Source organism: Bos indicus, chromosome 12 (genome assembly GCF_029378745.1).
Source record: "Bos indicus isolate NIAB-ARS_2022 breed Sahiwal x Tharparkar chromosome 12, NIAB-ARS_B.indTharparkar_mat_pri_1.0, whole genome shotgun sequence".
NCBI classification, from domain to species: domain Eukaryota; kingdom Metazoa; phylum Chordata; class Mammalia; order Artiodactyla; family Bovidae; genus Bos; species Bos indicus.
In genome coordinates, this window is record NC_091771.1 from 15,820,745 (window position 1) to 15,847,964 (window position 27,220).

General features: G+C 48.0%; 1 protein-coding gene across 1 annotated transcript in view; it reads right to left on the minus strand.

Moving 5' to 3' along the window:
* Positions 1 to 25,107, minus strand: part of SIAH3 (siah E3 ubiquitin protein ligase family member 3) — a 72,404-nt gene extending 47,297 nt beyond the window's left edge. Inside the window, exon 1 of the mRNA XM_019971891.2 lies at positions 24,848 to 25,107. Coding sequence (XP_019827450.2) covers positions 24,848 to 24,982 — 135 coding nt within the window. The 5' untranslated portion in view covers positions 24,983 to 25,107. The remainder of the gene's footprint in view (positions 1 to 24,847) is intronic.
* Positions 25,108 to 27,220: the final 2,113 nt, after the last annotated feature.

Sequence of the window (27,220 nt, forward strand, 5' to 3'; positions counted from 1 at the left end):
CTGATGGCCAAGGGGCAACCTGCTTGCCAGGCAGAAGAGTCGGCACCTAGCCGCAAGTGTGGTTTCCAAGAAATCAGTCAGTGAAAATGAGTGGTATTGACAGACTAGTTAGACGAAGGAGAGTTTTGGACAGAGATAACACATTTTGTTGCATTTAGAAAAAATATACCTTCAACAAATCTGTTTAAAGTTTTAAGCATTTTAATAAGCACCAGCTGACATAGCTGATGCACAAGCAGTTAATGGAGTTGATATAATTTGATAACCACCAGCGATGAAGCTCTCTTGAGGCGCACCTCTGCCCTCCCCCACAGCGTTGTGAGGTAAGGAGTTGACCTTACCCACTACGCAGTGAGTGAATTAAGGTTTTTGTTTTTGTATGTGTTACTTTTCCCATTTAAGTTTTTGAAAGTTGATATGCCTTATTTTGATTTTTAGTCAACACATTTTCTTTTCCTCTTTTTGGCTGCATAACAAGCAGGATCTTAGTTCCCCAACCAGGGATCGAACCCATGCCCCCTGCAGTGGGGGCATACAGTCTTAACCTCTGGACTACCAGGGAAAGAAAGAAAAGTCGCTCAGTCGTGTCTGACTCTTTGCGACCCCATGGACTGTAGCCTACCAGGCTCTTCCATCCATGGGATTTTCCAGGCAAGAATACTGGAGTGGGTTACCATTTCCTTCTCCAGGGGATCTTCCCGACCCAGGGATTGAACCTGAGTCTCCTGCATTGTAGGCAGACGCTTTACCATCTAAGCCACCAGGGAAGCCCCAGTAAACTCAGATTTAAGAGGATAAGTAAATTGCCAGAGGGCATGGAGCCGGCTAGCCCCAGGCTGCCTGACTCCCCAACTGCTCCTGTGTGAAGTACATTCATCTCAAGTGTGAAGCTTGGGGAATGTTAATATGCGCAGGACCCAGTAACCGCCATTCTAATCAAGATGTGGAACACTTCCAGCATTCTGGAAGCTTCTGTCAATACCCCTCACCCCCACTGCTCCCAGTAATTCCTCCTCTGACATAAATTAGTTGGAGGCAAAACAGTCTTGCTGGTTACTTTGCCTGCATTTGGTCCTCAGAGAAGCAAGAGGTGCTTCTGTCTCTTAGCCCTGCTAATAAAATCCATATGTTATCATATGTGTTCGTGCTAAGCCACTTCAATCGTGTCTGACTCTGCGACCCTATGGACTGTAGCCCTCCAGATTCCTCTGTCCATGGGATTCTCCAGGCAAGAATATTGGAGTGGGTTGCCATTCTCTTCTCCAGGGGATCTTCCTGACTCAGGGTCACATGTATTCAGTTATATGTAAAATCCCCAGAGTAAAAAAGTACCTTGTATTTCTAGAGGCTTCTGTATCCAAGTCAGAGCCCCGCACTTCATGATGCCCATATCCCGGTGGTAAGGACTTCCTTCCTGTCTTGCTGAGGCACAGGCCTACCCTTGACATCAGGGAGACCCTGGGCAAGGGTCAAGGAGAGGCCCCCAGACCTTTCGTTTTCGGCTGTGTTGGGGCTTAGTTGCAGCTTGGGCTCGGTAGTTTCAGCGTGCAGGCTTAGTTGCCCTGCAGCATGTGACATCTAGTTCTCCAACCAGGGATCAAACCCGAATCCCCTGCATTTCAAGGTGGATTCTTAACCACTGCACCACCAGGGAAGTCCCAGTCATTTGACTAGATGTTTCAGAGTTACAGCTAAGCCTGTTAGAGTACTCCCCTCCCCCCATCTTAATAAGTAAAACTTTTCATAACACCAGGCTTGAATTTAGAGCACCCAGACTCCTTGGAATTCTGAAACGTGGCAGTAGAGTGTCAGCTGTGACTAGGCTGGGCAGCCTGCCAGCTCTTTTCCTATTTCTGGCTCTATCCCATATCTGATGTATGTATGTGGCCACCCAGCCGGTCCACCTAAGTTCTGTGCACAAAAAGGAAGCCTTGACCGGGCCACCTGGCCTACCCTCAAGCATGCTGGTGGCATGGGGCATCTTTGGAAAGACAGTCTGTGAGAGACCAGCTCTGGACGTCCAGAGAGAGGCCTGGAAGGGAAGATACGAGCTTCAAGGAGGAGCATTCATTTGGGGCTGCAACTCCCTCACCCCCACAGGTCTGGACACAGCCTGGGGAGGGCCAGGTGGAACCTGCAGAACTCAGAGCTTAAAATGCCCTTTTGTCTAGTCCCAGGGTGGTTCTACAAAATCAAGGCCATTTGTCTCAATCAAGAAATAGTTCTTGTCCTTCTCAAATTCACTCTGAATAGTTGGGTTTTTAGCCACTGGACCACCAGGGAAGTCCTTGAAATGGATATCGATAGCAGGCACTGTGGACAAGGGCTTCCCTGGTGGCTCAGCTGGTAAAGAATCTGCCTGCAATGCAGGAGACCCCAGTTTGATCCTGGGTTGGGAAGAACCCCTGGAGAAGGGATCGGCTACCCACTCCAGTATTCTCGGGCTTCCCTGGTGGCTCAGACAGCAAAGAATCTACTTGCAATGCAGGATACCTGGGTTCGATCCCTGGGTTGGGACAATCCCTTGGAGGAGGGCATGACAACCCACTCTAGTATTCTTGCCTGGAGAATCCTCATGGACAGAGGAGCCTGGCAGGCTACAGTCTATGGGGTCGCAAAGAGTTGGACATGACTGAGGGACTAAGCATAGCACAACAGCAATGGACAAGGCAGAAAAAGTCTCTGCTCTCAAGGGGTTTACATTCTAACAAGAAGGTATGGATACCATAGATACATAAAGAAATAAATACTTCAAATTATTTCAGACAGACTTAAGTGCTGTGGATGATGAATCATGAGCTAGAGATGAAGGAGGGAGTAGGGAGTGCGTTCGAGGCTCTGAAGACCTGCCAAGGGTTCCACTCCCACCAGGGCCCTCAGGCTCTTGTCCAGTGGGTCCAGCAAACCATCCTGGGTCTTTTCTGGAACTGAACATTGCCTGCCATGACCATGATTCTACAGGGTGCTTATAGCTCTGCGAGAAATTAGGACAAGATAGGTAGGTTGCCTTGAGTCCTGTTTAAAACAAAGAGAGCTAAGCAGACAAATAAAAGGATGAGGACGGGGCTAATTCATCCCAATAATACTGTCCACCCACATTGTGATTTAAAGATCAAAAAACCCTTTGCCAGGTATTTTCTTGTTTGCTCCTCACCTAAGCCATTGAGTTTGGCGGGGTGAGTACTGCAGTCCATCCCAAGATTTGCAGGAAGGGACAGATTGAGAAAAAAGAGACCCGCTGAAGGTCAAGCTGAAGCACCAGGGATGGCCTGTCTCCAGGCCAGGCGCCCGCTCCCTCTTCCCCCACACGGTGGTGACTCTCCCCTGCCTTGCTGCCCTCAACCTGCTCAGGGCTTCAGGAAGGAGCTCAGCCAGGCTTTTAATAATCAATCAAGAGTTTTCCTGAGGCATCCACACAGACTTTTGGCTAGTCTTCTCAGAAGCTGTTCTCGCAAAATGCTTTCTGATTTTTCGCCCAATCAGTAGTGAGGTTTTAAAAAAAAAAAGGCCCTTCCATTCTCTTTTTCTGCACCAGCCAGCCTGGCAAGGCCTATTTCATTTCTGAGATTCAAATTGGAAACTGCCTTCTGTTCTCATTAGTTTGGGTTGTAGTGGTCATTACATCCTAAACAATTAATCCCTGAATGCCAGTTTCTTACTAGAATTATCCTGGACTCAACAACTGGTTTTCTTAGCAGCAAGGCAGAAGCAATTATTCCTGGCTTTTGTAACTAAACATGCTGTGCTTGGCACTTTACAATGTTTTCATCATCATTGAGTTATCAACATTTATCTCTATCAGGGGAAAGGGAAGGCTGTCCAGTTACGAAGTTCTGGCAATCACATAGACCTGTTTACCGGTATCTGTGCAGCTCCCTTCACTTGCTCAGATGCAGGAGGAAGCCCCTCAGGCCCTAGGCCCTGTGCCTGAGTCTGGGCCCATCTGAGAGGTAACAGAAAACCAAGGGGGAGAGGTGGTCTACCTCTGAGGTCTCAGGTTACAGGGCTATGCTCTCAGGTTATGTGGGAACTCAGGGCCCATGGCCGGTAGACAGTGTCCTAGAGCTCGTGGGGACTGTCTGCTTGGGTTCTCAGATTCTTTTCTGAGGAAGCTTGCCTTCTAAAGCTGGGCCACTTGGAGTCAACCTGGGAGTCTGATGGGGTCTGTGGGATTCCCCTGTCCAGTAGGACAGACAGAGCTATACTGGGACCATCAGGGAGCTCAGCCCACCCTGGACTGGGAGAGGCCTGCTTACCTTCCTGTGCACTGACCCACACTTAGGTATTCTGGAGGGTGGCGTGATGGGAGACACTGGGGCAGCCCTGGGGCCGGGTCCTGAGGTCATGCTCCTGGCTCCACCCCTCACTGCTGCGTGACTGTGGGCACACTGCTTACCCTCTCCCTGCCTCATTCCTCATCTGTTAAGCAGTGATGGTTATCACTGTATTTCACAGGGAAATTTTGCAGGTTAAGTGAGTTAATATTTGTCATTAGAACAGCATGCCTGGCTCATAGTAAATAGCTATTAAGTGTGCATTTAAAAACAAAAAGGAATTTTCCTTTAACATCTAAAGGAGATTTTTAATGTTCTTTTGTCCTCTTTAGACAGAATATAAAGACAGATAGCCTAAACCACAAGGCCCACTGGTTGCATTTGAATGCACCAACAAACCAACCCTAAACTTATGGTCTTTTTTTTTTCAATTGGAGTGTAATACAAAGTTGTATTAGTTCCTGCTGTACAACGAAGTGCATCGGTTATATGTGTACAGACATCCCCTCCCTCGGGGACCTCCCTGCCCCACCCATCTGGGTCCTCACAGAGCACTGCGCTGCGCTCCCTGTGCTGTATCGCAGGCTCCCACTAGCTGTCTTACCCGCGGTATGTATATATGTCAGTGATACCCTCCCACTCCATCCCACCCTCCCCTTCCCTGCCACATCCACATGTCTCTTTTCTGCATTTACATCTCTATTCTCGCCCTGCAAATAGGTTCATTTATACCCTTTTTTTTCTAGATTCCACATATATGCGTTAATACACGGTATTTCTTTTTCTTTTCCTGACTTACTTCACCCTGTATGACAGATTCTAGGTCCATCCATATCTCTACAACTAACCCAATTTCATTCCTTTGTATGGCTGAGTAATATTCCATTGTATATCAGTGAGGTGGGGGAGGCAGGTTTGATTCTCCCTGGGGAGAGGTGGTGTGGGCTGCTCCCTGCTGCTGTGTGTCCCTGATACCAGTCAGTTGCCTGGAATTTTGCTGGTTGTCTCTTTGCCTGCCCACATGTACCCACATGACCTCAGAGAGCAAGAAAAAATTGCATTTGTCATCTTTCCTTTTTAATTGTTTAGTAGAAAATGTGCAGACAGCTGCTATTCCAAGGGTCTTCCCAGTTGCTACAGTGGTAAAGAATCCGCCAGCCAATGCAGGAGATGCAAGAGATGCAGGTTTGATCACTGGGTCGGGAAGATCCCCTGGAGAAGGGCATGGCAACCCACTCCAGTATTCTTGCCTGGAAAATCCCGTGGACAGAGGAGCCTGGTGGGCTACAGTCTGTGGGGTCACAAAGAGCCAGACATGACTAAGCACACGCACGCACACACACACACACACACACACACACACACACTGCTGTCCCAATGCCTGCTTCAGGAACAGAGGAACAGCAGATTCTAGTGCCCCCTGGACTACCCAGGCATCCTGATGTTGCAAAGCTTCGTGTCTGTGTGGAGCTGTGCCCCTTGCCCTCCTAATAGTGGCTCTGCCTGGGGTCTTCTCGCTTCAACGTGCAAAAAACATCCTCCCAGCATTCCCTGTTCTGTGCCCACAAACCCTTGGGAGCTCTCAGGTGTCAGAGAACCCATCATAATAATTCCATACCCAGATAACAAAATGGAGACGCAGAGAATGTGAAGGACTCATCCGTTGACTTTGGATAAGTTAGCTGAGTCATTCCCATCTTGAAAATTTCTGCCTTCCCTGCAGGACAAGTCTCTCCCTTTCATAATCTCAAGCTCTTTCTCAATCCTAGAGAGTTCCCTCTAACCTATTATTCAAATATGAACTATTTCCATGTTAAATACATAGAAAAACATGAAAAGAGGAAGGGAAGAAGGCAAAAGAAATCAACCTCCAAGAGGATACTCCTATGTGTTGGGCACTGATCTAGGTGCTTTTGTGTGTTTTCGACACATTTAATCCTCCACCAGCTTCACATTGTTTGTCTTCTAATAGTCACTTGCCTAGAGTCACTTAGGTATGAATATTGGAACTAAATTTGAAGCCATATCTGAGTCCAAAGGCCACGATCTTTCTAGTACACTGAGAGGTGCTTAAGACACATCGGTAGAATTTCACTTTTCTACTAAATTTCCGTCACTCACGATAAATGGGTTAAGCTTGTACGGTTAACTATTCACATCCTCCATTTTACTTCTGTCTTATTCACCTGTTCATGCCACCATTTGGCTTAAACTGTCTCAAACCCCTTGGAAAAGAGGCCACGTGTGGATGAGGTCAGCGGTACAGAACCGTCTCTGCACACCAGGGTCGCCCAGCAGGGAGGCACTGGGCAAGTGTCACCTCTCACCTGCCAGATGGCAACGCCAAGGTTAAGTGACTCGCGCAAGACCCCATAGGCATGGAGCCCGACCACTGGCACAGCTTCTCAGCTCTGAGGAAACCTCCTCGGCCGAGCATTTTCAGGAGCCCTGGTGAGTGCCTGGGAGTGCCCCTTTGTACTCTCATTTCTTGTGGGTTCTTGGAGGGCCTCAGGTGTCTAGCATTGGCTTCGGCAGGTGCACCGAGAAGGGTCCAATTGGCATTTCTTTAATTACCACAAACAGATGTAGCACTTGGGCCTCAAGAGGCAGCTTCTGGCTTTTTCTTGACTTTTATTATTTATTTGTTTGTTTTAACTGAACTGTAGTTGATTTACAGTATTGTGTTAGCTTCAGGTATACAGCAAAGTGACTCAGTTACATATATATATATATTCTTTTTCAAATTCTTTTTCAATTATAGCTTATTACAAGGTAATGCATATAGTTCCCTGTGCTATACAGTAAATCCTTGTTCTTTATCTATTTTATATACAGTTGTGTTAATCCCATGCATGCTTGTGTGCTAAGTCCATTCAGTCATGATTAACTCTTTGCGACCCCAAGGACTGTAGCCTGCCAGGCTTCTCTGGAAGGAATCCAGGAATCCAGTCCATGAGGATTCTCCAGGCAAGAATACTGGGGTGAGCTGCCATGCCCTCCTCCAGGGGACATTCCTGACCCAGGGATCCAGTTTGTGTCTCTTATGTCTCCTGCATTGGCAGGCAGGTTCTTTACCACTGGTGCTGCCTGGGAAGCCCTGTTATTCCCATACCCCTAATTTATCCCTATCCATCTCCTTTCCCCTTTGGTTACCATAAATTTGCTTGTTTTCTATGTCTGAGTCTATTGCCATTTTATAAATACATTTGTTTCTATTACTTTTTAGATTCCACATATCAGTCCAGTTCAGTCACTCAGTCATGTCTGACTCTTTGTGACCCCATGGACTGCAGCACACCAGGCCTCCCTGTCCATTGCCAACTCCCAGAGTTTACCCAAACTCATGTCCATTGCATTGGTGATGCCATCCAACCATCTCATCCTCTGTTGTCCCCTTCTCCTCCTGCCTTCAATCTTTCCCAGCATCAGGATCTTTTCAAATGACTCAATTCTTCGATGGCCAAAGTATTCTTCAGGTGGCCAAAGTACTGGAGTTTCAGCTTCAGCATCAGTCCTTCCAATGACTATTCAGGACTGATCTCCTTTAGGATGGACTGGTTGGATCTCCTTGCAGTCCAAGAGAGTCTCAAGAGTCTTCTCCAACACCACAGTTCAAAAGCATCAAATCTTCGGCACTCAGCTTTCTTTATAGTCCAACTCTCACATCCATACATGACTACTGGAAAAACCTTAGCTTTGATTACATGGACCTTTGTTGGCAAAGTAATGTCTCTGCTTTTTAATATGCTGTCTAGGTTGGTCATAACTTTTCTTCCAAGGAACAAGCATCTTTTAATTTCATGGCTACAATCACCATCTGCAGTGATTTTGGAGCCCCCAAAAATAAAGTCAGCCACTGTTTCCACTGTTTCCCCATCTATTTGCCATGAAATGGTGGGATAAGATGCCATGATCTTAGTTTTCTGAATGTTGAGTGTTAAGCCAAGTTTTCACTCTCCTCTTCCACTTTTATCAAGAGGCTCTTTAGTTCTTCTTCACTTTCTGCCATAAGTGCCATAAGGGTGGTGTCATCTGCATATCTGAGCCCAGCGTTTCTCATGATGTACTCTGCATATAAGTTAAATAAGCAGGGTGACAATATACAGCCTTGATGTACTCCTTTCCCTGTTTGGAACCAGTTTGTTTTTCCATGTCCAGTTCTAACTGTTGCTTCCTGACCTGCATACAGATTTCTCAAGAACAGGTGCAGGTCAGGTGGTCTGGTATTCCTATCTCTTTAAGAATTTTCCAGAGTTTGTTGTGGTCCACACAATCAAAGGCTTTGGCATAGTCAATAAAGCAGAAGTAGATATTTTTCTGGAACTCTCTTGCTTTTTTGATGATACAACAGATGTTGGCAATTTGATCTCTGGTTCCTCTGCCTTTTCTAAAACCAGCTTGAACATCAGGAAGTTCACGGTTCACATATTGCTGAAGCCTGGCTTGGAGAATTTTGAGCATTACTTTACTAGCATGTGAGATGAGTGCAATTGTGCAGTAGTTTGAGCATTCTCTGGCATTGCCTTTCTTTGGGATTGGAATGAAAACTGACCTTTTCCAGCCCTGTGGCCACTGCTGAGTTTTCCAAATTTGCTGGCATATCGAGTGCAGTACTTCCACAGCATCATCTTTCAGGATTTGAAATAGCTCATCTGGAATTCCATCACCTCCACTAGCTTTGTTCGTAGTGATGCTTCCTAAGGCCCACTTGACCTCGCATTCCAGAATGTCTGGCTCTAGGTTGATGATCACACCATCATGATTATCTGGGTCATGAAGATCTTTTTTGTATAGTTCTTCTGTGTATTCTTGCCACCTCCTCTTAATATCTTCTCCTTCTGTTAGGTCCATACCATTTCTGTCCTTTATTGTGCCCATCTGTACATGAAATTTTCCCTTGGTGTCTCTAATTTTCTTGAAGAGATCTCTATCTTTCCCATTCTATTGTTTTCCTCTATTTCTTTGCATTGATCACTGAGGAAGGCTTTCTTATCTCTCCTTGCTGTCCTTTGGAACTCTGCATTCAAATGGGTATACCTTTCCTTTTCTCCTTTGCTTTTCCCTTCTCTTCTTTTCACAGCTATTTGTAAGGCCTCCTCAGACAACCATTTTGCCTTTTTGCATTTCTTTTTCTTGGGGATGGTCTTGGTCCCTGCCTTCTGTACAATGTCATGAACCTCTGTCCATAGTTCTTCTGGCACTCTGTCTATCAAGCCTAATCCCTTGACTCTATTTCCCACTTCCACTTTATAATCATAGGGATTTGATTTAGGTCATACCTGAATGGTCTAGTGGTTTTCCCTACTTTCTTCAATTTAAGTCTGAATTTGGCAATAAGGAGTTCATGATCTGAGCCACTGTCAGCTCCCAGTCTTGTTTTTGCTGACTGTGTAGAGCTTCTCCATCTTTGGCTGCAAAGAATATAATCCATCTGATTTTGGTATTGACCATCGGTGATGTCCATGTGTAGAATCTTCTCTGGTTTTGTTGGAACAGGGTGTTTGCTAGATCCCACACATAAATGATATCATATAATAGTAATATTGTCTTTGTCTGACTTGGCATTCAGTATGACCACCTCTAGGTCCATCCATGTTGCTGTAAATGGTAGTATTTCATTGTTTTTTTATGGCTGAGTAATGATGCTTTTGAGCTGTGGTGTTGGAGAAGAGTCTTGAGAGTCCCACGGACTGCAAGGAGATCCAACCAGTCCATTCTAAAGGAGATCAGCCCTGGGTGTTCTTTGGAAGGAATGATGCTAAAGCTGAAACTCCAGTACTTTGGCCACCTCATGCGAAGAGTTGACTCATTGGAAAAGACTCTGATGCTGGGAGGGATTGGGGGCAGGAGGAAAGGGGGACGACAGAGGATGAGATGGCTGGATGGCATCACTGACTCGATGGACGTGAGTCTGAGTGAATTCCGGGAGTTGGTGATGGACAGGGAGGCCTGGCGTGCTGCGATTCATGGGGTCACAAAGAGTCAGACATGACTGAGAAACTGAACTAACTGAATATTCTATTGCCTATATATACCACATCTACTTTATCCACTCATCTGTTGATGGACACTTAGGTTGCTTACATGTCTTGGATCCTGTAAACAGTGCTGCTCTGAACATTGGGGTGTGTATATCTTTTCAAATTAGAGTTTTTGTCTTTTCCAGATACTATATATTCAGGAGTGGGATTGCTGGATTCTATGGCAATTCTAGTTTTAGTTTTTTAAGGAACTTCCATACTATTTTCTATAGTAGTTGTACCAATTTACATTCCTACCAACAGTGTAAGAGAGTTCCCTTTTTTCCACACCCTATCTGGTATTTATTGATCTAGACTTTCCCATGATGGCCATTCTGACTGGTGTGACATCGTACCTCATGGTAGTTTTGAATTCCGTTTCTCTAATGACTAGCATTGTGGACCATCTTTTCATGTGCCTCTTGGCCATCTGTATGTCTTTTTTGGAGAAATGTCTATTTAGGTCATCTGCCTATTTTTTGATTGGGTTGTTTGTTTTTTTGATACAGTTGTATGAACTGTTCATATATTTTAGGAATTAAGCGCTTGTCAGTTACACTGTTTGCAAATATTTTCTCCCCATCCATGAGTTGTCTTTTTGTTTTGTGGATGGTTTCTTTTGCTATGCAAAAGCTTTTAAGTGTGATTAGGTCTCATTTGTTGCTTTTACTTTTGCAAGTAAAAAGAGACTTATGTAAGAAAATATTGGTACAATTTATGTCAGAGAAAGCTTTGTGTTCTAGGACTTTTAAGACGTCATGGTTAAATGTAAGCCACGTTGAGTTTATTTGTGTGTATAGTATGTGGGTTATTCTAACTTCATTGGGCTACATGAGGTTGTCTAGGTTTCCCAGCATCACTTGGTAAAGAGACTGTCTTTTTTTTGGCTCCACTGTGCAGCTTGTGGGATCTCAGTTCTCCGACCAGGGATCAAACCTGTGCCCTGCAGTAGAGGTGCAGAGTCTTAACCACTGGACCACAGGGGAAGTCTTGAAGAGAGCTGACTTTTCAGTGGGGCAGCTTCTTCACGTGCTCATCAGCCCTCCTGCTTACGGGGGGATGGGGGTGGGGGTGGGGGTGTGCAGGGCTGGGGGCAGCAGAGGTGCTTCAGGGCCAGGCCCCTGCGCACTGTGGTCCTCCAGGTGGTCAGCCCGAGGGCCACAGAGATGCATAGGCATCACGGGGGCTGGGAATGGCGGTGATGGCACATGGCTCCAGTCCGAGGCACTTTCCTCCCAGAATTCCTTTAGCTCCTTCGTGTCAGCTTCCCCCGTGAGCCCTCTGCAGCCTCTGTGAGTTTCCCCAGATGTCAGGGCTGCTGCTTGAGGTGACTCTGGGGTTGACTACCTTGGTGACCTCCCTCCACGGTGCCTGGCTGAGCGTTTTCCTCAGAAGTCAGTATAGACGCTGCCCTGCACGGCTCCAGCTTGTATACTGGGAACAAAGACCGCAAGCATCACTCCGCCCTTCTGCCATAAGCCCACCTCTAACCCGATGCCTCCCTCAACTCAGTTCTTCTCACAGCAGCTTTGGAAAGAAGAAACGTTTGAAGAGCATCAGGAAAAGGGCTGACCAGAAGTCAAGGTAGAGGCTGAGTTAAATTAGGTAGAAAATGGTCATTAAAAGTTCGCTCCTCTTTGATTTGAGTTAAAAAAAATAAATTTGATAATAAAGTATGGCTGCTAATGGGAAAGAAAATTTCAAAGTTCTGTGGATCTCTGAGAGAGCAGGTGTGACAGGGTAAGAGCCTCATTCTCTTGAAGTATGTTTTTGATTTTGAATAAAAAGCTTTCTTTCCTTTCTTCTCAGAGAAAAAGTGCCCTGTTTAATGATATCCGAGTGCTTAAGGAGTGTTTGCATTCTGACGCGGTCAAGTAGTTCCCATTGTCATTGAGAAGCAATTGAGGTATTGACAAGACAATCACGTGGCCTGGATTTAGGGGTCAGTGCTAGGGCCTGCCAATGCAGGAGACACGGGTTCAGTCCCTGTGTCAGAGAGGATCCCCTGGAGAAGGAAATGGCAATCAACTCCAGTATTCTTGCCTGGAAAATCCCATGGACAGAGGAGCCTGGCGGGCTACAGTCTATGGGATTGCAGAGTCGGACACGGCTTAGTGACTGAGCACACAAACACACACACATAACAAAGAAAGCATAGTCATTGTTTCGTGAGACTCAAATTGCTATCCTGGTTTGTCTGACCTAATATCAAATAGTCCATAGGGTCAGGAAGAGTCGGACAAGACTGAGCCACTGAGCACGCATGCCAGTTTTAGACACTCTGTCCTCCTCCAATCATGTAATCCATTTGAAAAAAATGATCATGGGACACGAACTTCCTTTTCTGCAGATAATTTTGAGTCAAGCACTCAGGTAAAGTTGTTGCCAAGATTTCCTTCAAGTATTTTATGCAAATCGTAATTTTTTAAAATCTGTGTATATTTATTATTTATTTGGCCACGTGGAGTCTTAGCTGCAGCGTGCTGGATCTTCACTGCGTCATGTGGAATCTTTTGAGGCAGCACATGGGCTCTCTAGTTGTGGTGCTCGGGCTTCAGTAGTTGAAGGGGCTGGGGCTTAGTTATTCCTCGGCATGCGGGATCTTAGTTTCCTGACCAGGGATCGAACCTGCATCTCCTGCATTGGAAGGCAGATTCTTAACCACTGGACCACTAGGGAAGTCCCCCAAAATCATAGTTGTTATCAAGCCTGATTTGGAAGGCTAGGCTCTTTGTAGAAGCTTCCAAGTAGGTGGTCTGTGATGGAGCGGGAGAGACAGCTTAACACAGAGGTTAAAAGCACCAGTTAAACTCTACCACTCATTGGATGCACCCTTGGCCAAATTACTTAATTTCTCTGTACCTTAGCTTCCCCCCACGTGATTTGGAGATAGACTGTCGGCATTGTTCTGAGAATTTTTAAAAAGGCAATTTCGGTAAATCACTTAGCATGGCACTTGGCACTTAGGAAATGCTCAATAAATACATGTTAATTAGGAAACATATACACATATGTGGACTTCCCTGCGGCTCAGACAGTAGAGAATCTGCCTGCAATGCAGGAGATCTGGGTTTGATCCCTGGGGTTGGAAAGATCCCCTGGAGAACGGAATGTCAACCCATTGCAGTATTCTTGCCTGGAGAATCCCATGGACAGAGGACCCTGGCAGGCTACAGTCCATGGGGTCACAAAGAGTAGGACATGACTGAGCGACTAACACTACTACTACACACATATGTAGTTTTAACTTGGGTTCCCCAAAGAAGAGCCTGAGAGAAGGACTTCATACAGTGGTTTCTTTGGGAAGAGATTCCAGGAGGCAGGAGGAAGGGACAAAGTCGCTGCCATTGGCCACAGGGTCCATCCCATGGGGCAGCCCAGGGAATCCTAGAGCAAGCCTCCCAGGATCGTCCCCCAAGAGCTGGGGCATCTGTGTGTGTTTAATGTCTGTACATACAGAGTGAATGAGCCAGGATCTCAGCTCAGTATTTTTAAATGAAATATAATACACTCAACATTAGTCTTATGGCCAGTTGTTTGTTGTGAAATAGGAATGCTGAGGGATGACATACGAAGAAATTTTTTAAAGCACAGGATTTTTTTAAAGGATTCCTTTTTTTATAATTTATTTTGGAGTGAGCTGGGTCTTAGTTGTCGCGCAGGCTTCTCTCCAGTTGCAGTGACCGGGGGCTACTCTCCAGTTGACGTGCGAGGGTTCTCATCACGGTGGCTTCTCTTGCTGCAGAGCATGGCTCTGGGGCTCGTAGCTTCAGCAGCTGCAGCGCATGGGCTCAGTGGTTGTGGCTCCCAGGCTCTAGAGCACAGGATCAATAGCTGTAGTGCACGGGCTTAGCTGCTCCATGACATGTCGGATCTTCCCTGATCAGGAATCAAACCCGAACCTCCTGCTTTGGCAGGTGGATTCTTTACCACTGAACCACCAGGGAAGCCCCCAAGCACAGGATTTTAATTTTAAATGGTTTCACTGCACAGAGTTGTGTATCACTGAGCAAGCTTTTTTCCTTTCCTCTGCTTTGATGGAATGATAATAATATACTATTTCCTAGGGAGAATTAAATGCATAGCATTTAACACAGTTCCTGGACATAGCATGCCTGCCATAAATGGTAGCTATTTTGTGGTTGTTCTGATCATTATTGTTATTATTGTATGCATAACTGGGACAGCAGAAAAGCACAGCCTGTGGGTTTCAGGATATGCAGCCAGCTTAGCCTAAGTCACAATATACCTGTAATTTATAGAAAGGGAACACAAGGTTCTCAGTGGCTTTCTGCCTTGGACTTCCTGGTACATCCTTGGCGAAGTCGTAGGAATTAGATCTGAGGGACCGTGGCGTCTGGCTACAAAGCTGGGCAGATGGCTAGACTAGCTGGCCCATCTTTTGTAAAATCTTGTATTGATCTGGATTCGGTTCAGTCTCTGTGGAGCCTTCCTAATGCCATGCTCACCCTCCCCAAAATGGTCGCAGTGGCCTTTCCCCTCCATAGAGGACACTCTCCAGTTTTGTCCTGGGGGGCCCTGCCCCTTCCACAGTCCAGTTTCTTCCAGCTGGAGTTCCTGGTACTGCCTGGAGACAGCCCTGCAGCACACAGCTCCCTCCTAATCACAGGTTCGTGATTAAAAATACATTAAAGGACCGAGAAATGATTAAGAGATACAGCGTCTTGCAAGTAAAACTGACATTTCCAGTTAGACCACAATTCTAAATGATCCACAGGGACCCTATTCGTCTGCTAAAAACATCGGGCTGATCACAGATTGGTTTCTGATGGTGCTTTCATCCCAGGCCCCAGGTCAAGATGAAAACGTCACCTTTTGTAGCAGAACTTGACCCACCCTGCTATCTGAAAGTCTGGGGTTATGGCTTTGTGTCTTGGGTGATTTCACTTGCAGCCTCATCCCAGTCCTTTGCTATGTATTTATGCCAACAGTAGAGATGCGAGGAACACTGCCTTTTTAATGCCCCATGTTTTCCTGGCTAGTTGTTACCTTGCCAAGGTCCTAAGGACAAGGACCCCCTGGGAAGATGCCCAGCATGTGTGGCTCACATTAGAGAGGCAGCATCTTTATCCAACGCCCCAGCCCCCAGCAGTGTGGTAGCATAGATAGAGCAGCGGGCCCTGCCCTGCCTCAGTTGTGACCCTGGGCATCACCCCTTTGGGTCTCATCTGTTTGAACCAGGACCTGGACTCTGTCTGGTTCCCTGAGCTTGAACCTGTTGTCGTTTAGTCACTAAGTCGTGTCTGACTCTCTTCGACTCCATGGACTGTAGCCCACCAGGCTCCTCTGTCCATCGGATTCTCCAGGCAAGAATGCTGGGGTGGGCTGCCATTCCCTTCTCCAGGGTATCTTCCCAACCCAGGGGTCAAACCACGTCTCCTGCATTGGCAGGCGGATTCTTTACCACTGAGCCACCTGGGAAGCCCGAGCTTGAACCTACTATGCTTCAAAATCTTGGTCAGGTCCTTTTACTGCTGACCCTTCCCTCTCTCTCCCCCAACATCCAGTCTGAGAAGTTTGATCACTTGTCCAAGTTGGGCAGAAGAATCTTGGTACATCTTGCGCATCAGGAACATCTCTAAGGAGCTCCACTTGCTAGTGATGACAGCTACCATTTATGGAGTATGTACAAGGTGCTGGGTGCTGTACTAAGCAGTTTATCTACATTATATTTCACCTTCATGACAAGCATTTTAATAGTTGAGGAAATGCGGGTTCTGGGAGGTCAAAGAGGTTACTCAAGGGAACTGACATCACTGGATCCAAACCCAGCTAGGTCTGAGTCTAAAGCCTCAACTAGAATGTTCCTCTTTTCTCTCCCATCTCTCCCTTTACCTCTTTCCTGAGGCTGGAGGTCAGTGACAGTTTGGGTGGGGAAGAAAGATCCCTTCTTTCCTCCACGGGGGTGCTGGGGACCCCATCCACTGGGCTTTACACCCTCTGATCTTGCACTGCTATTCAGAGACCACTCAGGGTCCAAAAAGTCTGGCATCTCAGAATCGCCATGGACCCTGTGTGTGTGTGTGTGTGTCTGTGTGTGTGTGTGTGTGTGTGTGTCTGTGTGTGTGTGTGTGTGTGTGTGTGTGTGTGTCTGTGTGTGTGTAGAAACTCAGGTAGAGTAAGGAAGAGCCCAGCCCTGTGGCCTTTCTCGGTGCTTTTTATAGACTTGCCTGAACATAGGATCCAGGAAATTCTTTCTTGGCTTAGAAAGGCCAGAGCCTCTCTCTCCCTTGATTTCAGGGGCTACAGGTGGCTCAGTGGTAAATCAGCTTGCCAGTGGTGGCTCTATGGTGGCTGGTGGCTCAGCCTGCCAATGCAGGAGACTCAGTTTCCATCCCTGGGTCAGGAAGATCCCCTGGAGGAGGAAATGGCAACCCACTCCAGTATCCTTGCCTGGAGAACCCCATGGACAGAGGAGTCTGGCGGCCTACAAGTCCACAGGGTCTCAAAGAGCCGGACACGACTTAGCAGCTCAATAAGAACACCAAGCTTCCGTTAAGCATCAACCATCCCAACTAGCTCAGAGGCAAGGGACTTCCTCAGGGCAAAATGAACTGCAGGCAGAGAGAAAATGAATGTCCAGTTTCCCAGGGAGCCTGCAGGTTTTGCCCGCTTACCTCTCCCCGCCCTGTTGCGTCTCTCAATGGTGTCACTCAGCCTCACACCCTCACCCCGATCAGATGTCCCTCACAGACCCGCTGGCCCTTGTGCTTACTCGGCTGCCGCTAATGAAAAGAAAGCATGCATACATCATGAGGACCCTTCTCTGGCAGGAGGAGAGGGGACCTTGTGGCAGGGCTCCTGGCTCTGCGGATGTTGGGCACCAGGGCACACGTGCCAGCCCGTGTCCCACCTGGCATGCTCATCCTCCCCCAATCCAGCCCCTCGCCCACTGCACTTCCAGGCTCGGAACTCAAGCAGGGCTCAGGGTTTTCTATGAAGTTAGGCAATAAGGACAAATCTGACTTTTACCTAGGGCAAGAAATTGTTCTATTCAAAACTCTCTTGAAGGCCAAGGGCAATTCACAAGTACTAAGGAACAGCAGGCCCGAGGCTCGAAGGAAGGGAGGGGCGGTGGAGGAAGACAGAAGGTGGAGTGGTGGGGAGACTGACTCCAGCTTCCGAGGAGCGGCTTTTAGCTTTTATCATAATGACCCGTGTTGACAATAACGGCTGCTGTTTACCGACTCTCTCCTCCACGGCAGACGTTTTCCTTCTGTGAGCTCATTTACTCCTTGCAGCCCCATCGAAGGTGGGCGTTCTTTCCTGCTTTTTATAGAGAAGGAAATGAAGCCTCTGAGAGGCGAAGTCATTTGTTCAAAGTCACCCATCGGCCACTGGAACAGTCTGGATTTGAGCTCAGCTCTTTCTGCCCCAAAGCCTGTGTGTTTTCGCTACACCCACTGCTTCACCCCCGTATTGATCTGGTAGATTTACAAACTGTGTGCCAAGGGCAAGATCTAATGCTCTATGCTTCTGACAGTGTATCTCTTTATCATTTGATTTTTAAAGTCTGATGTGCAGGCATCCACATAGATTATATTATTTTTAAAAGAATTTGAAACGGGAAAGAAAATTTATGGAAGGGATAGGAGAATAAGGAAGGATGGTGATAAAGAGGACTTCCCAGCTGGTGCTAGTGGTAAAGAACCTGCCTGCCGATGCAGGAAACATAATGAGATGTGGATTTGATCCCTGGGTCAGGAAGATCTCCTAGGGAAGGGAATGGCAATCCTCTCCAGTATTCTTGCCCGGAGAATCTTATGGACAGAGGAGCCTGGTGGGCTGCAGTCCATGGGGTTGCAGAGAGTCAAACACAAATGAATTGACTTAGCACTCCGTGCGGTGATGAAGAGGGCCTGATTTGCTAAGGAAATGTGGCTCTGATAAAGGAGAGATGACAGGGTGTGTGGTGCAGCCCATGGGGTCACACTGGCTGGTCTAGGGCTGATGGGGTGCAGGAAGGGGGTCCCCGCAATTTCCTGCTCCCACAGCACGCACTCAAGCAAGGGGTGTTTAGTTTGGACTAACTGGAAGGCAGCCTGGGGCAGCCGGGGATCTAGGTCTGACCTTTGGCGACCTAACTTCCAGTTCCAATTCTGTCACAAAATAGATTGAGTCTGCAAGAGGGAAGTAGTGGGTTGAATAAAGATATTCACATCTTAGTGCCTGGAACTTCTGAATTACCTTAAAGAGCAACAGAGTGAATATTATATGACCAAAGGTGTGATTAGCCTTGCCTTGTGGCTCAGATGGCAAAGAATCCGCCTGCAATATAGGAGACCCAGGTTTGATCCCTGGGTCAGGAAAGATTCCCTAAAGAAGGAAATGGCAACCCATTTCAGTATTCTTGCCTGGGGAATTCCATGGACAGAGGAGCATGGCAGGCTACAGTCCATGGGGTTCCAGAGTTGGACATGACTGAGGGACTAAAGCTTTCAAAGTGTGATTAAATTAAGGATCTTGCAATGAAAACTAATCCTGGATTGTCCAGGTAGGGATAATCCAGATAGGCCCTCAATACAGTCACCTGTGTCCTTATGATATGGACACACAGAGGTGAGAAGGAGCCCATGTGACCCCAGAGGCAGAGGTGGAGAGATGAGGCCACAAGCCAAGGAACATAGGGAACCCTCAGAAGCCGGATGAGCAAGGAACAGATTCTTTCCTGGAACTTTGGAGGGAGCCTGGCCTTGTTGGCACCTTGATTTTGGACCTACAGCCTCCTGATTTCTTTGAGAAATAGATTTCTCTGATTTTGTGCCTCCCCATTTGTGGTAATTTGTTACAGCAGCTGTAGGAAATACAAGTCATTTCCCTCTCTCACCTCAGTTTCCTTGACTGTAGACTAAGAAGATTCAGCCTCCCAGTTCTGACATTCTCCCCATCATTCTCTGAGCTGGCGATCCCCGTGGGAGGGTGGGGCTCCATTCTCTGGGGTGGGACCCTTTCCACGTGACACCTTGTGTCTAAACAGGCCGGCTTTTCCCTCTGGGGAGCACAGCTGGTTGAATCCAGATGACTTTTTTGTTGTTGCTCAGCCGCCAAGTCGTGTCCGACTCTTTGCGACCCCAAGGACTGCAGCACTCCCAATCCCTCACCATCTCTGGGAATTTTGCCCAAGTTCATGTCCATTGAATCGGTGATGCCATCCAACCATCTCATCCTCTGTGACTTTGCCAAGAGTCAAATACCACCCCAAGACAGTTCATTTTTCTCTTATTGTCAATTGCTAGAAAAATATTCTGCCTTAACCTCAGGGAAGCCATCAAAATAATTCTGACCTCTCTGTGGATTTCAAAGAAAGCGTTCAGTCCCTGTTTTCTCCTTGCTTCCAAACAGTCCCTGCTGCTTGAGGGACCGTGGTGAAGGGAGGGCCACAAAATTTGCTTCAGGGGGCTACCAGAGAAAGGCAGTGCCGAGGTCGTGGGCTTACCTCACCTCCACACCGGCTTCAGCCTCCTCTGCCCTCCCCATCACAGCACACCGCTACCCGAATGGCCGCCCGGAGCCTCCAGTTATGTGACTCGGGAGCCTCATTTACAATCACCATTAACCAGAAAAGCCGCATGACTGCTCTGTGCCTGCAGAGCCAAGTGTCATACAGTATTCACAGAAACCAAAGGGCTGGAGGCGGCGACACGGGAAAGCCTTTAGACTGAAGCTCAGAGAGTGACTCAGGGACCATCTTCAGCCCCCCTTATCCTCCTCCACTGGTCTCCCCATCCCCCACCCCCATTCCCTCCCTACCACCCCCATCTAAGGCGCTAATAGAGCCTCCAGCCTGGACAGCAAAGGAAGATGCTGACATGTCCAGGGAATGGGGGATGGGACCCTCAGAGGTGGCTGTGTCAGGAAGAGCTGACACGCCGGCTACTAAACCATCTTGAACTGCCGGAAACTAGGCATTCAGGCTGAACACTCCAAGGCCGCCTTTACATCTCTAAAAACAACATCCAGGTCTTTAGCTTCCCTTCGGCTGCCTGCCGTGCTGTGTCAGTTAGTGAAAGCCCTGAGGCTGGAATGGGATTTCCAAAGGTTTCCTGAACAGTGGAGGCGCTTGAGGTGAGGTTTGCCTTGGTTCTCCCTTAATCATCCCCTCCCCCAACTCCATGCAGCCCCTACCCCATCCCCACCGTCACTCAGCACACATCCATCCAGATGGCTTGGTCTCAGAATGAGAGGCAGGTGGATGCTGCAAGTCCTGGTACTAAAATGCCCTCATTTTGGGTTTAGTGTCTGCTAGGCTTCCCAGGTGGTGCCAGTGGTAAAGGATCCACCTGCCTGTGCAGGAGATGCAAGAGATCTGGGTTTGATCCCTGGGTCGGGAAGAGACCCTGGAGGAGGGCATGGCAACCCACTCCAGTATTCTTGTCTGGAGAATTCCATGGGCAGAGGAGCCTGGTGGGGTCACAAAAGAGTTGGACACAACTGAAGCAGCTTAGCATGCACGGGCACTTAAAGCCCACACTGTCCCGCATGTCCCGCCCACTGTGTGTGTGCGCATGGCTCTGAGTGTGTGTATGTGTGTGTCTGTCTATAGACTCAAGGTTAACGGGTTACAACAGAAAAGGGCTCTGGGGATTGGACCCACTGGATGGAGGCATGAATGGCCTCCCAGGAGCGGTAGGGAGGTTAGGGCCTCTGGGAAGTTTGCCAGAAAGCCTTTTGCAAGACTTGTTTCAGAACCTGGTTTATCAAGCGCTGTGGTTACAGGGAGGAAGTCTCCTAGCCAGCCCCGGCTCAGCGCCAGTCTGCTTGGGAAGTGCTGAGCTCTGACCCCAGAGGGGCTCCAGCGGACACTGCAGACCCTTCCCTGGAGAGGCCGGGGTGCACAGACTGGCCAGTCCACTCTTCAAAGGGCACCGCTGGAGATGGGGCAGGAGCAGAGAGGGCTGCCGGGGCAGGGCATTGTCCAAGCAGCGAGTGTGGGTGGGAGAGGAGCCGGGAGAGAAAGGCTTTCTTGGTTTGTAAACAAGCGAAGGACAGGAGGGAGAAAGTGGTGCTAAATCAGGACATGAGCCTGCACCCTGCTCTGTGCAGCCCCTGGGCCACATTTCAGTGACCTCCATGAGCAAGGAAGCAGACGGCAGCCAGGCAAGATCACCAGCTCCTTGGCGGTCGCTTTCCACAGGCTGGGACGGGGAACTGGGGGGCCTGATCCCTTCAAGGAGCCACTTCTACAGGCAGAGACAGACAGACACAGGACAACACAGGATGCCGTCTGCAGTCCATGGAGCCAGCTCTGCAGTGGATTCTTCTTGAAGAAGGAGAACCTCTTATTTCAGGCCAGCAACTCTAAACACCCCTTTTAAGAAGGGTGGGCTTAAGGAGTGTAATGGGTTTAACTGGGTTGTCTGCATTCCCTGGGAAGGCCTTTGCCTCCACTTAGAAGCAAGCTTCTAGAACAAGCTTGCTTGAAGGAATCCCAGGTTGCTGAGTAAAGCGCCATAATGAGATTGAGAATGAAGGTGACCTATAGAAGCATGGTAAATACACGGTTTTCTCTGCTCAGTAAGTGGTTTTTGATTATAACTCAGCACTTGCCTCAGATCCCGAAGTACTGCTAGCATTCTCAGGAAAGAACAGGAAAGGACAAAGTGTAAAAATGCTTCCACAAAGAAAAACACAGGCTTCCCAGTTCCTCTTGGGAGCAACACACAACCTAGAAACTTGAAAGCGGGATTGCGGTCTCTGTGTCCGTGGTCACCACATCATGTACCGGCCTGTTGTACAAAGTGCGGGGAAGCACCGCAGATCAATAGCCATCCTGGTTTAACATGGCCACAACTATTTTTTTTTTCTTTAAAAAAAGACTTTTTCTTCCTATGTGGATTGCAGCTTTTTACATCCAAGGCATATTTCCGTGGCCTGTCTTTGGAAAGGAATGGTTGGAAGGAGCACTTTCTTTTGAGGTTTTATACACTTCTTAATATTCATGATGGAGCAGCAGTGTTCCTAGAGAATTGTGCCTTTAAAAGCTCCAAAAAAAGCTCCAAGCTGTTAGCTCTCAGGTTGGAGAAGCAGGTAGAACTTACCTGCTGGGCCACCTGGAGCATGGATGAGACTTTCACAGAGGCATCCTGGGCTGCAGAGGTCTGTCTGTACCTGGCACAGCCTCTGTAAATGCTGTGTGTCCTGTCGTACCCCCTGGTAACATAAGCATCCCTCAGTTTGATTTGTTTATCTGTGAGGACACTCATCTGAGCAGAATCTCTAAGTGGCTTTTTATGGGAAATAAAAAGTCAAATGAGTATGTACATGACAAAGTGAGCCATGGAAAACAGCTTCTAAAAGCACGTGTCACCTATTTTTATATTCATGCTTATATAGTTTCTAAGTTGGCTGAAGGCTTTAAGTAATAACTTTTGAAATTCCTAATGGAACCCTACAAATGACATGCAATAATATAATTTGGGGGGTGGAGGGGAGTGTTAATAAAGCCCATCTACCCTGAGTATCCCTTCACAGCCTCACAGAGCCACGGAGGAGGCAGGCTAGAGATTCATTGGTTCATTCTGAAGATGAAGAAGGGAAGGCTCAGAGACACTGAGTCATTCAAGGTCACAGAGCTGGTCAGCACTGACCTAAGGTCTCCAACCCTGACTCTGGAATCCTGGGTTTGGGCAGCAGGACTGCCTGTCAAAATCCAGGCTGACATCACAGAAACAAGCACAGATGACTTTCAGTCCACCCCCTACCAAGATCTTAGCACCCTGTTTCCCCTCCATCATCAGCTGTAGCCAACGAACCATATAAATTGAAACTTTGGAAACACTAAGTCTCATAAACAATTTGTAAAAGTTTTAAAATGCAAAGCAGGAATAAACAGAATTTCTTGCCACAGGGAAGAAACAAATGTAAAGTGACAAAATAATGGGAGTTTGAAGGCGGTCTCAAAAGTAGTCATAAAATGGAATTCAGAATCATATTTTAATACGTACATCATACACTCACTTTGCCAAGGATGACTGGGGGTGAATTCCCATTTATAAAAGTAAGCCATGAAGGGAAAAAGAAACAGGGGAATGAGGGGGAGAGGGGAGGGTGGAGCGAGAGATGGGGAGAGACAGAGCAGGAGACAGGCAGAGCAGTTGAGATGGTGTTCATCACAGCTTGGATCCTGCAGAAAATCACTTCCTAGGTCCGGAGCACCATAGTGCTCTCAAGGTAATCCATCACCCTTCCATCCAGGAAGGGCCTTGGCATATGGCCCCAGGGGCTCCGGGCCGCTGGCCCTCCTGGGGACTTCCAGGAATTGTTGGGGGTAGGGGTGCGAGGAGGTACCCATTAGCACTGGCCTGCAGGGCTCTAGTTGAAGAGAGTCTGACTGCAGGAGTATATAAAGTGATGAGCAACAAGCAATAAGACCTGCCCCACAGCAGTGGTCAGAATGACAGATCTATGCTCGCAGAGACTGTTCCTTTGCTTAGCGGCACAGATGCCCTTTCCCCCCACCTCCCCTTCTTCTCTCAGCCCCGATAATGAGAGCAACTCCCAAACGAGTCCATCGTTTATTCTGGGACGGAGCCCAGGCGGCTGCGACTTTCACACTGGGGTGCGGGGGAGTTCAGCTGCATCCTCGCACTGCCCCCTACCGCCCCCACTGCCCATCTTCCCTCCTCCCCTAGCCAAGCGGCTCTCGGTTCATTTCCCCGTCATCTTGGCTGGGGATGCAGAGCGGTCCCTCGAGCCCGTGTTGAGGCTGTCCTCTTAAAGGGCGCTGACCTAAAGAGATGAGAGGGCTGCAGCGCCTGCAGTGATCCCAGCAGTGGCGGCTCCGAGCGGGGTTCATTACAATGCTACTGAAACAATCTGCCTGCTCCGGTCCTCGATACACCAGGCGCATCGCGCATCCAGCTCTCAGGATGCAAAGAAGACGAGCTCCTACCGACACCCCCGCCCCGCGCCCCCCAGGCTGAGTCTGAGCACAGGGAAAACACACTTTGCAGAAAGCGCCCCCTCCCCAGCTCCCAGACCCCTGTCTGGTGTGGGAGGGTTGGGTCCCGTCTCGCGACCTCCCAGCCCAGCTACTTCAGGAGCAGAGGGGGCTTCAGAAATCCGTGTGCTTCCTGCCTGCCTTTCCAGCACACGGGACAGCCTGCAATGTGGGTAACTTTTCAAACCCTCTCCTAAACACTTGCTCACAAGTATTTGGGAGAGGGAGGGGGACGCCCCCTACTCCCTCCAACACCCTCACTTCTGACACACACACACCCCCACCTCCGACTCCTAGGCTGACAGCGTGGGGTAAAAGAAATAGACGCTGACTCTAGTCTCCCCCGCCAGGCAGGGAAATACGCCGTCGCGAGAGCATCCACACACCCAGAGAGGGAGAAGGAGCCCAGCGCGGGCTCCGGGTGCCCAACACCGTCTTATGTAGCAGAGGGATGACCTTTGCCTGGAGCGCCCCGGGCTCCGTGGGAGGGTCCCTGACGCCACTCCCCCGCCCCCGCCCCCCTCCCCTGCCGAGGAAGGACTTGAACCCGAGCCACGGGCCACGGGAACATCAAACGGTAGCCAGCCACTCACCTTTAGGTCGTGCGTGGGGTTTACAACGCAGACAAGTTGCCCGGCGGCGGAGAACACCCGTTTAGCCTTGTTGTGCTGAAAGCGGAGGTGAATGAGATCTAACACAGCCCCAAAGCACTGGGTGAAGAAAAGCATCACAACTTTTTTTGGGTGATGATTGGCACAGGAAGGTGGCGGAGGAAGCCGTTAAGTCCTTGGGCTCTGGAAGGCGCGCAGCCTCTGAGACACTCGCTCCAGCCCGGCTTAGCATGCCTTCATATTCATCATCAAAATAAGACGGTTAGAATCTTGCAGCAGTGAGGCGGCCAATCAAAAGGACAGAAATGTTATCCTTGAGGTGCAGAGACAGCCAATAACAAATGCCTCCTCTACCGAAACTCCCTGATGAATTGAGCCTGGCGGAGAATGTATTATTGAACATTACCATAGATCAGCACATTGCATTTATCTTGTGATTACAGCCAACCATACATAATGCCGGGGAGATAGGCTGACAAAATTGATTGCTTAATGTGTCTCATTTATTAATTGACTTAATTTAACATGAGAGCCTTTCTTAATGCGCTGGCAAAAACGTGAAGCATTTAAACCGCCAAATAGTAAAACACCCAGCTCCAAAGTAGGCAGATGGATAAGGCAGATCGTGGCTCCGATTCACCAGAGCTGCTTGGGAGAAAATCAAATATTACAAGACTCCTCCAATTCCAGATAAGGATTTGGCAGCGGCAGAATCGTGCATCTTTCAATCTTGAGCTCTGACTCTCTCTGCGATTTGGATTTCAGCCGCTTGATAAATCTTACTCTCCAGTCTTTATCAAAGAGAAAAGCATTCCTGACATGCATTTGGAGTTGGAGGGGGGGAAATGTGTATGTATATCCGTAATACTGTAATTATTGAAGCCTGAAAGTATTAAAGCTTAAAAGTGTACAGTGTATGCTTCTAAAAATAATGAAATCCCTGGTGCATGAATGCACACACAGAGGGAAAAGCTACAGGGAGAGGAGAGAGGCTTGTAAATCAGCAAAATAATTACAGATGCGGAGGGCTTTTGCTTGTCATTCATTTGCATATTGGTGGGCAGCAAATTGCTAATTAACCACTAGATTGTTGGAGACATTAAAATAGAGATTAAGAGCACACATACCACAATACCACATCGTTTGCTTGTCTCTTTGAAGGCCAGCAGCACATTTCTGTGCTGGAGCAGGCAGAGGGCATTCCAGTCCTCAAACGGCACTCTGTCTCTCTTCAGAACTGGGCTGCTGGGGGTGCTTAAGCCCGCCTACTTGTTTTGGGAGAAAGGCTGTGAGTAGTACATGAGGAGTCTTAGAGTTTGGGGCGGACAAGCTCTGATGACTTGGTCATTCTCTGGGGCTCACGCAGCAGAGTGGCGTGTGCTGTGTTTCCCATCCTCTTTGGCTGTTTCTCCGGTGGGAAGTCAGCCTGCACCCAGCGAGCCTGGGTGAGTATCAGGCTTGGGTGTGAATTACACCCAGAGTGTGAGAGCACATTGCTTCTTCCTGAATGGCTCTCGCTCCACTCGGGCTGCCGTGCTTGGGTTGTGATGTAGGTAGAGCTTACACACAGCTGGGACAGTGACGTCTGTGACCTGGTAAGGCAATTAAACCAGCTACTGATTAAAGTATAGAGAGAAAAAAAAAATGTGTGGGTTTCCTGTAACCAGGACAAAACCCAGGTGTTCATTTTCAATTGAGTTTGAAACCAAACCAATGTTTTCAGAAATGAATAAGCCAAGCGCCCATTAAAATGGAAACTGTACTTTCTAAAATAATTGCACTGGCGCAAAGTTAGAAGATGACAACATTTGAACTGATTAGAACCTCATCAATGTGATACTTTTATAGGATATGAGTCCCTGGACCAACGTGTTCATTATGTGCTCAGGGGCTTCAGTCATGTCTGACTCTTTGCGACTCCATGGACTGTAGCCTGCCAGACTCCTCTGCCCCTGGGATTTTCCCGGCAAGAGTACTGGAGTGGCTTGCCATGCCCTCTTCCAGGAAATCTTCCTGACCCAGGGATTGAACCTGCATCTCCTGCATTGCAGGCAAATTCTTTCCTGCTGAGCCACAGGGGAAGCCCTGTTCATTGTACGATTCATAAATAAGAGTTGCTGGTCTGTACTTCTGGAGTTCTTTTTCTATGGTTTTCATTTTCCAGAACAAGCTTTTAGCAGGAAAACCTTCAGTATTCTTTTATTGTCTTCCTTAAAAATATAAAAATAAAAATTAGCATATACTCCCATAGATTCCTTAAAGACGCAGTTCGTAATTCAGAAGGTCCAAACTTTCTCTTTCTACATCCTTTGTTAGAATGGAACTATTATGCAGTTTGTTTCTCCCTTTGGGTAA